Source organism: Lupinus angustifolius, chromosome LG01, assembly GCF_001865875.1.
Source record: "Lupinus angustifolius cultivar Tanjil chromosome LG01, LupAngTanjil_v1.0, whole genome shotgun sequence".
In the NCBI taxonomy this organism is placed as follows: domain Eukaryota; kingdom Viridiplantae; phylum Streptophyta; class Magnoliopsida; order Fabales; family Fabaceae; genus Lupinus; species Lupinus angustifolius.
The window spans coordinates 11,245,614-11,258,884 of record NC_032009.1 but is presented as its reverse complement, the minus strand read 5'-3'; the positions used below and the strand labels follow the sequence as shown (position 1 = coordinate 11,258,884).

Genomic DNA, 13,271 nt, shown 5'->3' with positions numbered 1-13,271 from the left:
TGTTGAAACCTAGACAGGGAAGAAAGTGGAGAAGCTTAGAACAGACAATGGATTAGAGTTCTGCAATGGTGATTTTAATGAGTTCTGCACAAAAAATGTCAAACTAAATTTGGAGAAACTCAAATAAAATTAGAAGTGCAATCCATATTTTAGCATTTTCAACAAATGGTTGTTTAAATGAGGTTGAAAAGCAATCTTAGGGATTAACCATGGCTACTATATACAGGGTTCGGTCAAACAAGTTTCTAAAACATTATATTAGAAGAGTAAAAGATTAAGATATATTATAATGTAATTGATGTAGTTAAGAAAATAAAACTATTCAAAGAAACTTACCACTGCAGAATGTTCGAGAATTTCCCAGCCTTTCACAATAGAGTACCCTTCATTTATAGCATGCATGTTTCCAAACAATGAGTAATAATAAGAACTGAATGTTTTCAGGTTTGGTGTATAGATGCTTGCAGCATTTGTAGGATAAGTTAAAGAATCAAGCAACAAAACTTCAAGATTCTCACATGAAACTTTTAGCTTATCCACACACAGACCTTGGAGCTTCAAAACTTTAAGACTTTATTTCATGATAATGAGTTTGTTAAATCCAGTAGACTCATTCAGAGTAAAGTTCTACAACACTACACAATTATTCAGAATATCGTTGATGATCCTGTCAGCCAAGTTGATCTTCTCCAGCTTTAGGGTTTTAAGGTTTTTGCAGCCAACAAATGCATTTGAACAATTAATATTGTAGTTAATCATTTCAAGCGAACCTAGACTTTGAAATATCCCCTTTGAGAAATTGAGCTTAGGAATGTCATCTTTGAATAGGAACCACTCTCCCATTTCTCCATTATCAAGCTCACACTCAAGGCTCAATTTTTGAACCCCTTCCCTAGTTTTAAGCACATACTCAACCCAAGATTGAACTTCCCCAAGCAAAAGACTCTTCCATAAGTGCAAAATGCGGAAACTAGGTAAGTCACCATAGTGATGAAACATGATTCTATACACAAGAAGAGCATACCTGTTAGCTCCTTTTGTAACATCTTTGGTTGGTACAAATTTTCTTGAAATTAAAAGTTGTGATAAAGGCTTTATCAATTTCTTCTCATTCAGTTCTATGTGTGTAGTATTTCTCCAAAGATCTTTCCATTTCTTTGAAAGGATACCACTTCTTATAGCTTCATCAAGTGGAAGAAAAGTGAGGATGTGACTTAATACATTTGCAGGTACTTTTTTGGTTAAATCTGGTATTTCATCACTTCCCATTTCCAACTCCACCTTTGATCTCTTTTCTAATCTTCTTTTTGGGTTGAACATCAATGAAGAAATTATAGGATTCAACATTTAAGACAATACTATGGTGAAAAATGTGAGAATGGGAGAGGAAAGTTGTGTTACGGTTGTTCATCTATATATCCATGAAAGACATGTGTCAGCTTGTAATAAAATTTCACAAAATATCTTTCTTCTTTTCGTGTTGATTAAAATTTAAAAAAATCTAAGTTTATTAAATTTCCTAATAATGATATGGAATTGTGTTAATGAAAATTGACCCAAACAATAAATGTAGGTTGAGATTTTTTACCAAAACTGAATTGTAATATTTACTAATTAGAATTTATTTACATTGCAATAGATCAAATGAAAAAATTATATACGTTATATTGTTGAATACATGTATTTTTTCAACTCAACTCAAAGTCAATGTTATATTCTATATATGGTAAATGTCTACAACTCATAACTTTGTTTCTATATTGCTACAATACAAATTTGCATAGATTGCATAAAAGATATTATGTATTAAACTTATTTAAGATTATAAGTATAGTGTATTTTCTTAGAGTGATGATTGTAAGTATAGACTATAAGTATAGTGCATCCTAGTCATCAATTCTATGAACTGAAATGGTTTAAATCTAATAACTAATTCAAACCATTGGATTCCCCTAGAATTGATGGCTAAGATTGGGAGTAAGTTTTACTCTTAGAGTAAGCGGGTTCCTCCTCATTTTCTTATTGTTTGATAGAAGAGAAAGAGAAAAGAAAAAGATGAGAAATCTGTATTTTCTTCTATCTTTCGTTTGTTTGCTATAGTAAAAATGAGAAGAGATAAATAATAATATTTGTTAAATGTCAAAACTACCCTTGGAACAATTATATGATTAAAAAAAATTGTAAGTAGTAAAAAATTAAAAGAAAGAAATGTATGTAGCGATAGTGTAACAATATTTTATATTATCACTGTATTATACACCATTTATTTTTGTTAGATGCCTCTCATTTCTATGCCTTAAAAGAATTTTATGACTATTTTATGGCTCTCTCTAAAGACATTTTGTGTCACTTTTATGGCTTTGTTTCCAAGCATCCAATGCTTCATATCCAAGATACCAAGACTTTGCTTGCCTATAAAAGGACACATATAGAGAGCTTCAAAATCATCTTCACAACACACAACATCTCTTTCATTTACACATATATTGTGAGTGCATTCTTGGTGAGAATTCTTGTTCCATTTGAGAGAGTATTTGTGAGAAAAATATTGTCATTTGTCCTCATCATTATAAGAGGATTTCTTGTACTCTTCTTTTTTACATAGTGGAATTTTGCTCTTGATCGCCCGTGGTTTTTTTCCTCTCACACTGAGGGGTTTTTCCACGTTAAATCTTGTGTGTTATTTTCTTTATCCTTTACTTGCTTCTCTTTTGTTCTCAATTGATTCAATCTCGTGCTTCCGCATTGTGCTCTATCTTTAACAATTTGTTTTTTACACAATTAAGGATTTTTCACAACTTTAAGTAAGTAGAGTATAGTGCAGCGGAATTAAGTTGCAAAAAATGAAAGTATAGACATAAAAGTGAGGATTAGAGAGAAGAATAGAGATAAACCAGTTTTTATAATGGTTCACCTTCTTGTCCACTTGAATGCTACATCAAGTCCTCTTGCTAGACACGATATTTTACCGATCTGATGAGTAGTAATTACAAGTCTCACCTCGAGATTATGAGTGCAAACATACCCACCATAATCTCACCACTTACAAGAACACATGTTCTATGTTTCAATCTTCCCTTTTCACCACACCCTATAGTGAAAAATTTACAGCACTTGCAAGAATGATGGATATAATTAGGACAAAGATTTTTTAGAAGATATAACAATTCTAAATTTGCAATCTTTATGTTCTTTCACTGTGAATATACACAAGGCTCAAGATTTTTAATATATAAAACATAGAAAAACACTTCAATGCAACTTCAGAAAAAATTATGACAGTTAAAATTCAAAGTTGCAAGAACAAAGTATATGCAAATTGTTGTGAAAGTTATTCTGAAAATTGGTGTACCAATTAGGGAATCTAATTATCTTAAAATAGGCTTCCAACCAACCAACATACCCCTAAGTGAAGGTAGAATTTAGTTGGAATGAAACTCATTCATTTTGGATGAAAGGTGATTAGTTTGGACTTAAAAGTCTCGTGTAACAACTCTTAGTAACTGGTTAAAACATTGGGTAATCGATTACCCGAATGTTATATCCAAATGAGTAATCGGTTACTCCCATTGAGTAATAGGTTACTCCCATTGAGTAATCAGTTAATCTCAGTTAAAATTGATTGATAACCAGTTACTTAGTGCCATTAACCTATTACTCAGTTCAAGTAATCTGTTACTCGGGTCTAGTAACCTGTTACTCAGGTCTAGTAACCCGCTACTTAGCTTTTTGAAAATTAATTTTAATCGATTTTTAATCGATTCTAACACGATTTTAAAAATATTTTCACTTGAGCATTATGCCTAATTGTAATTAAAAGACTTTAGGATAGATGTACCTATCTTAGAAGACTATACAAATCTTGATCTTTGAAAGCTTGTCTTCTAAGTCTTCATGATATTCTTTCTTTTTCTTCTATTTGTTAATTTTTGTGTCTTCATTAAAATTGTGTCAAGGTCAGGAGTAAGATCTTCTTCACAACCTCCCCCTTTTGATGATGGCAAACCAAGATCTTCTTGAGAATTTGAGTTTTTTGATTTAACTTATAATTTTTTATTTGAACATTTTGAAATTGTATATGCTCCCCTATCTTTTATGCTCCCTCTTTGTTTTTGAATATGTGCCCTGCAAGATTAAATCTACAAAACACAAAACTCCACCTTTTCTCCCCCTTGTGACTACATCAAAACGAAGGAAAAAGAAAGTTTCCAAAGGAACAATAAAATATACAGAAGGAGTACACGATAATATAGATGACTGATATATAAAGCTAATGTCAAAATTACATGAAACATAAGGAATATGCTATAAGAGAATGGAATTAATGGTAAGCAACATATCATCATTAACATTAATCATATAGACGTTCATACAAAACATAGTTTTTAACAAAGTACCAATATTACATCCAAAAAGCAAGCACATAGACTAAAACATCAAAAGACAAATATCATAGGAAAAAATCCTAGACAACAACCCTAAGACTTTGGTCCGTCACTATCATCATTGATATCCATGTAGTCCAATCAATTTGATAATCTTCTAAGTTCAACCTGGACTTGTTGGTTCTGAACATCAAGGGCATCCACCCTTATAGTGATGAATCCTCAAAGTCAGACCAACTCATCCATGATCATCTGGTTGGTAGGCATGACAGAAGATGAGGATGAATCGACGTGAAATAAAGAGGTCTGAGGTTCAGGAGGGTGAGCAGAGGGGTTATCCATAGGAGAAACCGGTTGATCATTGTAATGTTTGAAAAGTAGACCAATTGGTTCTCTAAAGAAGCCTATCTAGTGGATCACATCGACATCAATCCTATTGTCTCTAACATCAAGCTCGATCATAGATTCTCTAACAGTGGAAATATCAAAGTGCTTAAGTATGATAGTTATTATGACAATATAAGGTAAGGGGTTGTGTTTTCTTCTAAATGACCACATATGTCACATTATCATAACAACCCAATTAATGGAAAGATTATTTTTAATAGCATACATCAGTTGTAGTTCCTTATCATTTATTTGCGAATTAGTGGAAAATTTGGGAACTACAACATAGCTAATAAAATAATGCAACATGCGATCATTTAGATTGAGATTTACCACAGAGAGGATATCTCGATTTTTCATAGTTTCAACCACTACCTTATGCTTACATTTTATATTTCCCTTTGAGGAAATCTACACATAGAATAGTAGAATTTCTTCCTATCAACATTGAAGTCCAATGTTGACATCAACACCTATGCATGGTATGTTAAAGCAAACTGAACTCAAAGTTCTTGCATCCATGACAATATCCTGTCCTTCTACGGAGGAATTAATTTATTTTTCCTCATATTCAGATTGCAACAAAATACCATCACAAGTTCTAGGTAGTAGGTATATTGTTATTTACAGAACTCTATTGGTTAACAAAGGCTCTAACTTCACCTAGAGGGGAGGGGGTGACTAGGTGCTTGAGTAAAAATTTAATACAATTCAGATATAAAAGATAATCTGAGAAATTACTGGTTGTTATTTTTAATTGATGACTTAATCAATTAACATAAAGCTTGAGTTAATCGATTAGCAAAAGGTTTAATTGATTAACCTTGATGATTTTCTTAAAAATATTTTGTTCTTGATGTAGCAAGAAAACAGTATTTATTATGATCTAATATGCACTTAAATAGTTCAATGAAAGCGATTAACTATACAAATACACTTATGCAATAATCTCGATATGAATGTAATTTCATATAACGATAATTGCTTGAAAGTAGAAGTGTATGGAAAGAGAGAAAGTATCACGATCAATTTATCCTAGTCCAATTTCCAACCACTGCAATCTATATCCAGACTTCCCTATCTAATCTTTAGATATTTTATTTTACTAATAAGAAATTGAATATCTTTACAAACACTACTTCGACCAAGAATTCTCTTGGACCTAGATTCTAGCAACTAGAGAAAAGGTTTCAACAAAGTCAATGCCTTCTTCCTGGTTGTATCATTGTACTACAATTCTTGCATTATTTCTTATAATAATACAATTTTCATCTGATTTATTTCAAAAGACCCAACGTGTTCCTATAACATGTCTATCTTTAGGTCTAGGACCAAGTTCCCAAACTTCGTTTCTCTAGAACTGGTTAAGTTCTTGTTGCATAGCAAGAATCCAGTATTCATCCTCGATTGCATCGTAAATCTTGGAGGGTTCCACTTGAGAAACAAAGGTCATGTTTAGACAAGCATCATTTACTTTTTGGTGAGTGGTAACTCCCTTACTTATATCACTAATGATGTTGTTAATAGGATGATATCGATGGATTCTCCATTCTCTAGGTAAATTAGAATGAATGTGCTCTTCTTGTGATGTTAAATCATCATCTATTTTCAAATGCTCTTTGTTGGTTGTAACATCACTAATGGGATTTTCCAAGGATGAACTACGAAAGTAATCATCAACCATTGATATTTCTTTCAAGTTTAGATTGGATTTATCAAAAGTTATATGAATGGATTCTACAATAGCCATGGTTCTTTTATTAAAAAATCTAAAAGTTTTGCTTGTAAGAGAATAGCCAAGAAATATTCCTTCATCGACTTTTGCATCAAAATTTCCTACGTTTTCCTTACCATTATTTAGCACATAAAATTTGCAGCCAAACACATGCCAGTGATTAATATTTGATTTTCTAACTTTGAAGATTTCAAAGGGGGTTTTATTTAGAATAGGTCTTATTAAAACTCGGTTCGAAACATAGCATGTCTTACTGACTACATCAACCCAACCGTATTTTGGGAGATTAGTTTCATTAAACATTGTACATGCTAGTTCTTCCAAAGATCTATTCTTTTTCTTTACAACATCATTTTATTGTGGTGTTCTCGAAGCAGAGAAATTGTGAGTGACACCATTATCATCAAAAAATTCCTCAAAATAAGCATTTTGAAATTCTCCCCCATGATCACTTCTTATAGTAGCGATTTTAAAGGATTTTTCATTTTGAACTCTCTTACATTATTTGAAAAAAGCATTAAACACCTCATTCTTGTGTACCAAGAATAGAGTCCAAGTTTATCTTGAAAAGTCATCTACTATCATAAGAGCATAGTAGTTACCACCAAAACTTTTGGTTCGGGAAGGGCCAAATAAGTCCATATATAGTAACTGCAATGGTCTATCATAAGAAACCATATGCTTTGGTTTGAAATAAGTTTTTATTTGTTTGCCCTTTTGATAAGAACTTTATTGTTTGTCTTTAAGAAACTTCATATTGGATAAACCAACATCTAAATATTTCTTGATTAGTTTATTTAAATGATCCATATGTATATAAGCATTTCTCCTATGCCATAACCATACATCATGATCATTAATAACTAAACATTTAATGGGAAGAGAATAATCATTTAAAGTAATCATATAATATTATTTATTATCTTACAAATATGTTTAGAGTTTCTGGATACCTTATTATCAATGATGCACTTGTCGGGTAGAATGCCACATGGAATCCTTTATCACAAAGTTGACTTATACTGACTAAGTTGTGCTTGAGTCCATCAATGTATAGAACGTATTCTATTATTGTAGAAGGTGGCTTCCCGACTCTACCAAATCCAAGAATTTTTCCTTTATTGTTGTCACCATATGTAATGTAGCATTTGTCCTTTGGAGTAAGGATAAATAACTTTCCTTTGTCGCCCGTCATATGTTTTGAGCAGTCGCTATTCAAATACCTTCAATCGCTGGCGACACCCAAATATTCATGTAAAATAGGTTAAGTAATATTAGGTACCCAATTCAGTATGGATCCTACAGGGTTAGTACCTTTCTCTACCCATTGAAAACATCATAGGGGTACATCATATTTTCTAATCATGAAAGTATTGGGTGTATACCCATGATTTTGATAGTAAGTGCAGATTGGTTGATGTTTTTGTATCGTAATTCTATATTTAGAAACGTAATTCTAGTAAGTGCAGATTTTGACAGTATGCCCATGATGGCTTATCTAAAGGTTCAGATTCACTTACCTCCTCCTCATCAGAATGATGAGACGCCATTAAAGAGAGATGAGCTTGCTCTTTATTTTCTGGTTCGGAAGTAGAACATCAGTCATTATCCTCACATGCAATATAAGCATGTCTTTCGGTCTTATTTTTAGGTTTTGCCTTGAAGAGATTCTTATTTAGTGTAGGACAATCCATCTTCATATGACCACGTTTTCCACATTCAAAACAATTGAAGTTTTTATTAGAAGTGGAAACCTCATTGCTCTTGGTGAATCTTCTTTATTGTCCAGCCTTACCACCTTTGTTAGTTTTTAGGTACTTGCTGAACTTCTTCACCATCATGCTCATATCTTACATGTCCTTCTTTTCTGAATCATATGTCGAGGATTCATACACCTCATCTTTTTATTTTAGAGAAGTATTCTTTCTCTTCTTCTCTTGTTCTTTATGTTGTTCAAGTTGGCTAAATTCCAACTCATGTTCTTGCAACTTTCCAAAGAGAGCAATCAACGATATCATTGATAGACTTTTCTTTTCGGAGATGGCTGTCACCTTGGGTTGCCATTGTCTTGTAAGTAATCTTGGAACTTTTAAGTTCAAGTTACTATTTGACAATACCTTACCAAGTGCAATTAGATGATTTGTAAGGTGAGTAAATCACTTTTGGAGATCTAGTATTTTCTCTCTAGGCTTCATGTGAAACATTTCATATTCCTGGGAGAGAGTATTAAGTCTAGACCTTTTTACCTCCTCAATTCCTTCATGAGTGGTTTCTAGAGTATCCAACATCTCCTAAGCGGATTTGTAATTTGATACTTTAAATAACTCGTCAATGTCAAGGGCTGAAGTGGGAATGTTCTTAGCTTTGAGATCATATTGCACTTTCTTCTTATCTTCATCACTCCAAGAGGATTTTGGCTTTAGTTCCCTTAAAACATTAATAATAGTGAAAGGTTCATCTGGTCCTTCCTCAATCTTATTCTATATATCCAGGTCTTGAGAATCTATAAAGATTCTCATCCTCATTTTCAAGAAATCATAGCATTCTCCAATGAAGAATGGAGGGGGATTGATATTGGAACCTTCTCCTAAAAATGATCTTCAGGCCATCTGTGAAGTAAGATCGATTTGAGAGTAATTTACCCAAAATAAGCATTGCTGTTAATTATAAGTATTATATGACAACTAAGAGGGAGGTGAATTAGTTGTTGGGAGAAATGGTTGATTTTTCTGTTGTGACATTAAAGTGATTGTGCAGCGGAATATTGATGCAGAAATCAACAAAGTCAAAGCAAAAATGGAACCACAAGAATAAAGTAGAAGAAGAGTACACATAATTTTTATACTGGTTCACCTTCTTGTTCACTGAAGGTTATATCCAGTACTCTTGCCACACAAGAGATTTTACCACTAGATAATTTGAGTTGCAATTACAATTTCTCTCCCCGAGACCCTTGTACCATACAGTCTCACAACTTTCTACCCCTAGAAAACAACCTTCCCAAGTAAACTCTATTCCCTTTCTCACCACACCCTCGTGATGAAAAGTTAACAAAAAGATGAAGAATATATCAATGGCAGGATTGTCTCTACGAGTTTGACAATGTTATAACTTGTAATCTTTTTTCTCTCAATATATACTTAGTAAAAAATGATCTTATACATATGAAACTTTAGAACTTAGTAGTTAAAGCAACTTCAGAAAAATCTGAAAGTTTAGAATCAAAGTTTCAAAAGAGTGTAGAAATTGTTTAACAATGTTGTGAAAATTTGTTCTAATTATTCTCTTGAATTGAATGTCTTAAAGCCTTTAAATAGGCTTCTAATCAACCAAAGTATACTTCCATGAAGAGGAATCATGATTGGAATGAAACCCATTCACTTTGGATGAAAGTTGTTCATTTAAATTTGAAAATCTGGTTTCCAGCAACTATGGGGAATCGATTGTCACGACTGTATAACCAATTGCCAAAAGTTTATGTCCAAAGTAATAATCGATTAATACAAGTTGTTAATCGGTTACTTAGTGTCAGTTATGCTTTGTAACTATTTTCTTAGTCAGGTAACCTATTACGTAGTTCTAGTAACCTGTTACCAACTATCACAAAGTTTAGGTAACCTATTATCTAGATCTAGTAACCTATTACTCAGGTCAAGTAACTTGTCACTTAGCATATTTGACATTGTTTCAAGACTTATTCAATTCTTTTGAAAATAGTTTTGAATTTCATGAACATTGCTACTAAATATAAATTGAGCATAAGGATAGAAGTACCTATTGAAAACTTAATCTATAATTTCCTTAAAGTTTGAGTCTTCTATGTCTTCATAGTCTTCTTCCTTTTTCTTCTTTTTGTGATATTGGTGTCTTCATTAAAACCGTGTCAAGGTTAGGAGCAAGATCTTCTTCACACATAGCCCTCTCCACTAAAGAGGAGAGGGTGGTTGATAGAGGATCCTTCACAACCGAAAGGATTGGTAGAGCCCATTGTGTATATCCATAGGATCTCACGAATTAGAGATTAAGCTAGTATGTTCGAACTAGCTCTGATGCCACTTGTTGGTTTACAAGGGCTCTAAATTGCACCTAGAAGTGGGTGAATGGGTGGTTCAGTTACTCGAATACCATTTCTTGATTAAAAATATATTCAATGATTTTAATGACTATTTAATTGATTCAAGGATGGCTTAATCAATTAACTACTTTTGCATTTAATCGATTAACTTCAAGGCTTAACCAAATATCGTATGCACTCTTCCAAATGAAATTACGTCGTTAATGGCACATAACAGAATATGCAATTAACTCAGAAATATTTGAAGGTTAAGTAAAGTAAAACGCATAATACAAAAATGTAAAGAGTAAGGGATAATAAAAATGAGACAATGACATTTATCCTAGTTCGATTGCTAGCTCACATGCAATCTACATCCAGGCTTATCCTTCTAATCTTTGGAGATTTTCTTCACTATGGAGCAAATTTTTTACAAATACACTTCCACCAAGACAATCTTGGACTATGCTTATAATGGAAGTTCTAATGGACAACCCCACCACCTCTAAATTCTCTACCAAGATTCTTGTACAATGAACTTAGCTTCTAGTGGCACCTCGCCACTTTTAACTAGAGTTTCTTCAACCTTTTCTCTTCTTCTTGGTGATACCACACACCTAGGAGAAATAGCCAATACAATCGTCCACAATGTGTACAAATGAGTAATGCATGTAAATGTGTTGAATATATACACACTTCCAGAATCTAATACATTCATAGAAGTCCCACACAACCCAAAATATGGAGTTGTAAAATGCAATGTTTTCTAAACTTGATATGACTTTCAAAATCTTGTCATACTTCTTTAGAGATTCATGATGTATTTTTCTTATCTCTTTTTGTAAATAAATTTTTTTTTCTCTTTCAGAACCACGTGAAAACCAATCTAATTCCATTTCAATGCCTAGCAAATAGGAAAAGTTGGTTAAAAATACAGTTTTATTTTCTAGTGTAGTTAATCGATTAAACCGTCTGCTTAATCGATTCACAATTCTTTAAAATACAGGATTCTGCAAACTATAACTTCCTTTAATCGATTAACCCTTAACTTAATCGATTAACAGGTTCCCATTTTGCATGGCTTAATCGATTAACTAAACCTTAATCGATTAACGGTTTTCAGAAAAGTTACTTTGATGTGTTATAAACCTTCTACATGATTTGTAAGCACTACATCATTTTTTATCTATGTCAACGGCTGAAAACCGCAGCTATAAGTCAAAAAACCATTCTCGTTGCCAAAGGCAACAGTTTTTTAACTGTGGTAGTCTGAGGCGTTGCCTTTTGTTTAGGCCATGGCTTTTTGACTTTTGGAAACACCTTTTCAAAACCATTATCTAATATTTAATAAGACAACAGTTTATGTGCAATGTTAAAGGTAACAATTAAAAACCGTGATCTAAAAGAAAAGTAGAAAACCATGGTCGTTGTGTTTACAGGCAACGGTTTTGAAACTGTTGGCAGTTTGTATACATGCACTAGTTTGAAAACCGTTGTCAGTTGTGTTTATAGGGAACAACTTTGAAACCGTTCTCATTGTCTACAAGCAAGAAAACCGTTGTCTTTGGTCCTGTGTCTATTTTGGAAATATATAATCATTGCCTTTGCTACACCATATACATAATTCTTAACTACACTACCTTTTTCTAAATAAATTTGTTCATTTAGAATTTTTATTTTAAGAAAATCATTATTTTTCGATAATACTCTGAGATCAATAAATAATAAGAAATATGAATAAATATTTTTTAATGGATATTCATAACATTAATTAATTTAAAACATGAGTATTTGTTACTCTAAATTTGGTGAACAAAAATACAGACTTATGTTCTTGAAAGTGACAAGCATCACTACATAAACCACTACACTACTAGTCATATCATATACAATTATATCCATTACTGCTTAACAAAATATAATCATAATCCAAAATAGAAAATCTTGATTCATTCCCATCAATACTGTATGCGATAAATTGTCTTCCAAATGATTTTGCTGCAAATAGAGAAGTTAGAATATTGTTAGCTTATATATGAATGAACATCAAGTTTTTCCAAAAATAAATATGCTAAAGTAGTTTTGAGGTTAGTCACTATACTAATAGTTTGAAATTTCCAATGTTACATATTTGATATTTATTATATAATTAGAGTTTAGTCTTAACCATGTTGCAACCATGATGATATAAATAAATAAGAAATTACCTTATCATTATTTAGAACATGTGTCGATGTAGAAGTACCCGGTGTTTGATAACATTGTTGCTAATGCCTCCACATTTACTCCTGAGTTGTTTTGATTTATGACATTTCTTAGCAAAATTTAAAATTTTTGTTCCATTGATGACATTTTTTGCTTATGTTTTGCCTCCACTTCCTCAACTCTATCATTTAACCATTTCTATTCATCAGCATGTTTTTTCTATTTCTTATGTTCTTTTCAAAAGGGTGGGTGTGGTAACTTTTCCATGACACCAAACTCTTCTAGGCTTTTCTTTCCCAAACACATTCTGAAAAGCTTTGTCAAGTTGTTGACTAGAATTTTCAATTAAATCTTTAAGTTGTGCCTGAGATTTTTAGAAGCAATCGAGTTAGCATAAAACTATATTTTTGTTCTACAATCGAGTTGTGCCTAACTCATGGCTAAACTCCAACACACTAATCTTTTATTGACCATGTTTCTTGGTCCAATGGCTCTCCTTTCTTGC

At 32.3% G+C, this 13,271-nt stretch overlaps 1 protein-coding gene across 1 annotated transcript; it reads right to left on the bottom strand.

The window, feature by feature from the left end:
• LOC109349805 (F-box protein At1g80960-like) lies at nucleotides 628-1,269 on the bottom strand. Its single transcript, XM_019590832.1, has one exon. The coding sequence runs from the start codon at nucleotides 1,267-1,269 to the stop codon at nucleotides 628-630; it is 642 nt and encodes a 213-aa protein (XP_019446377.1).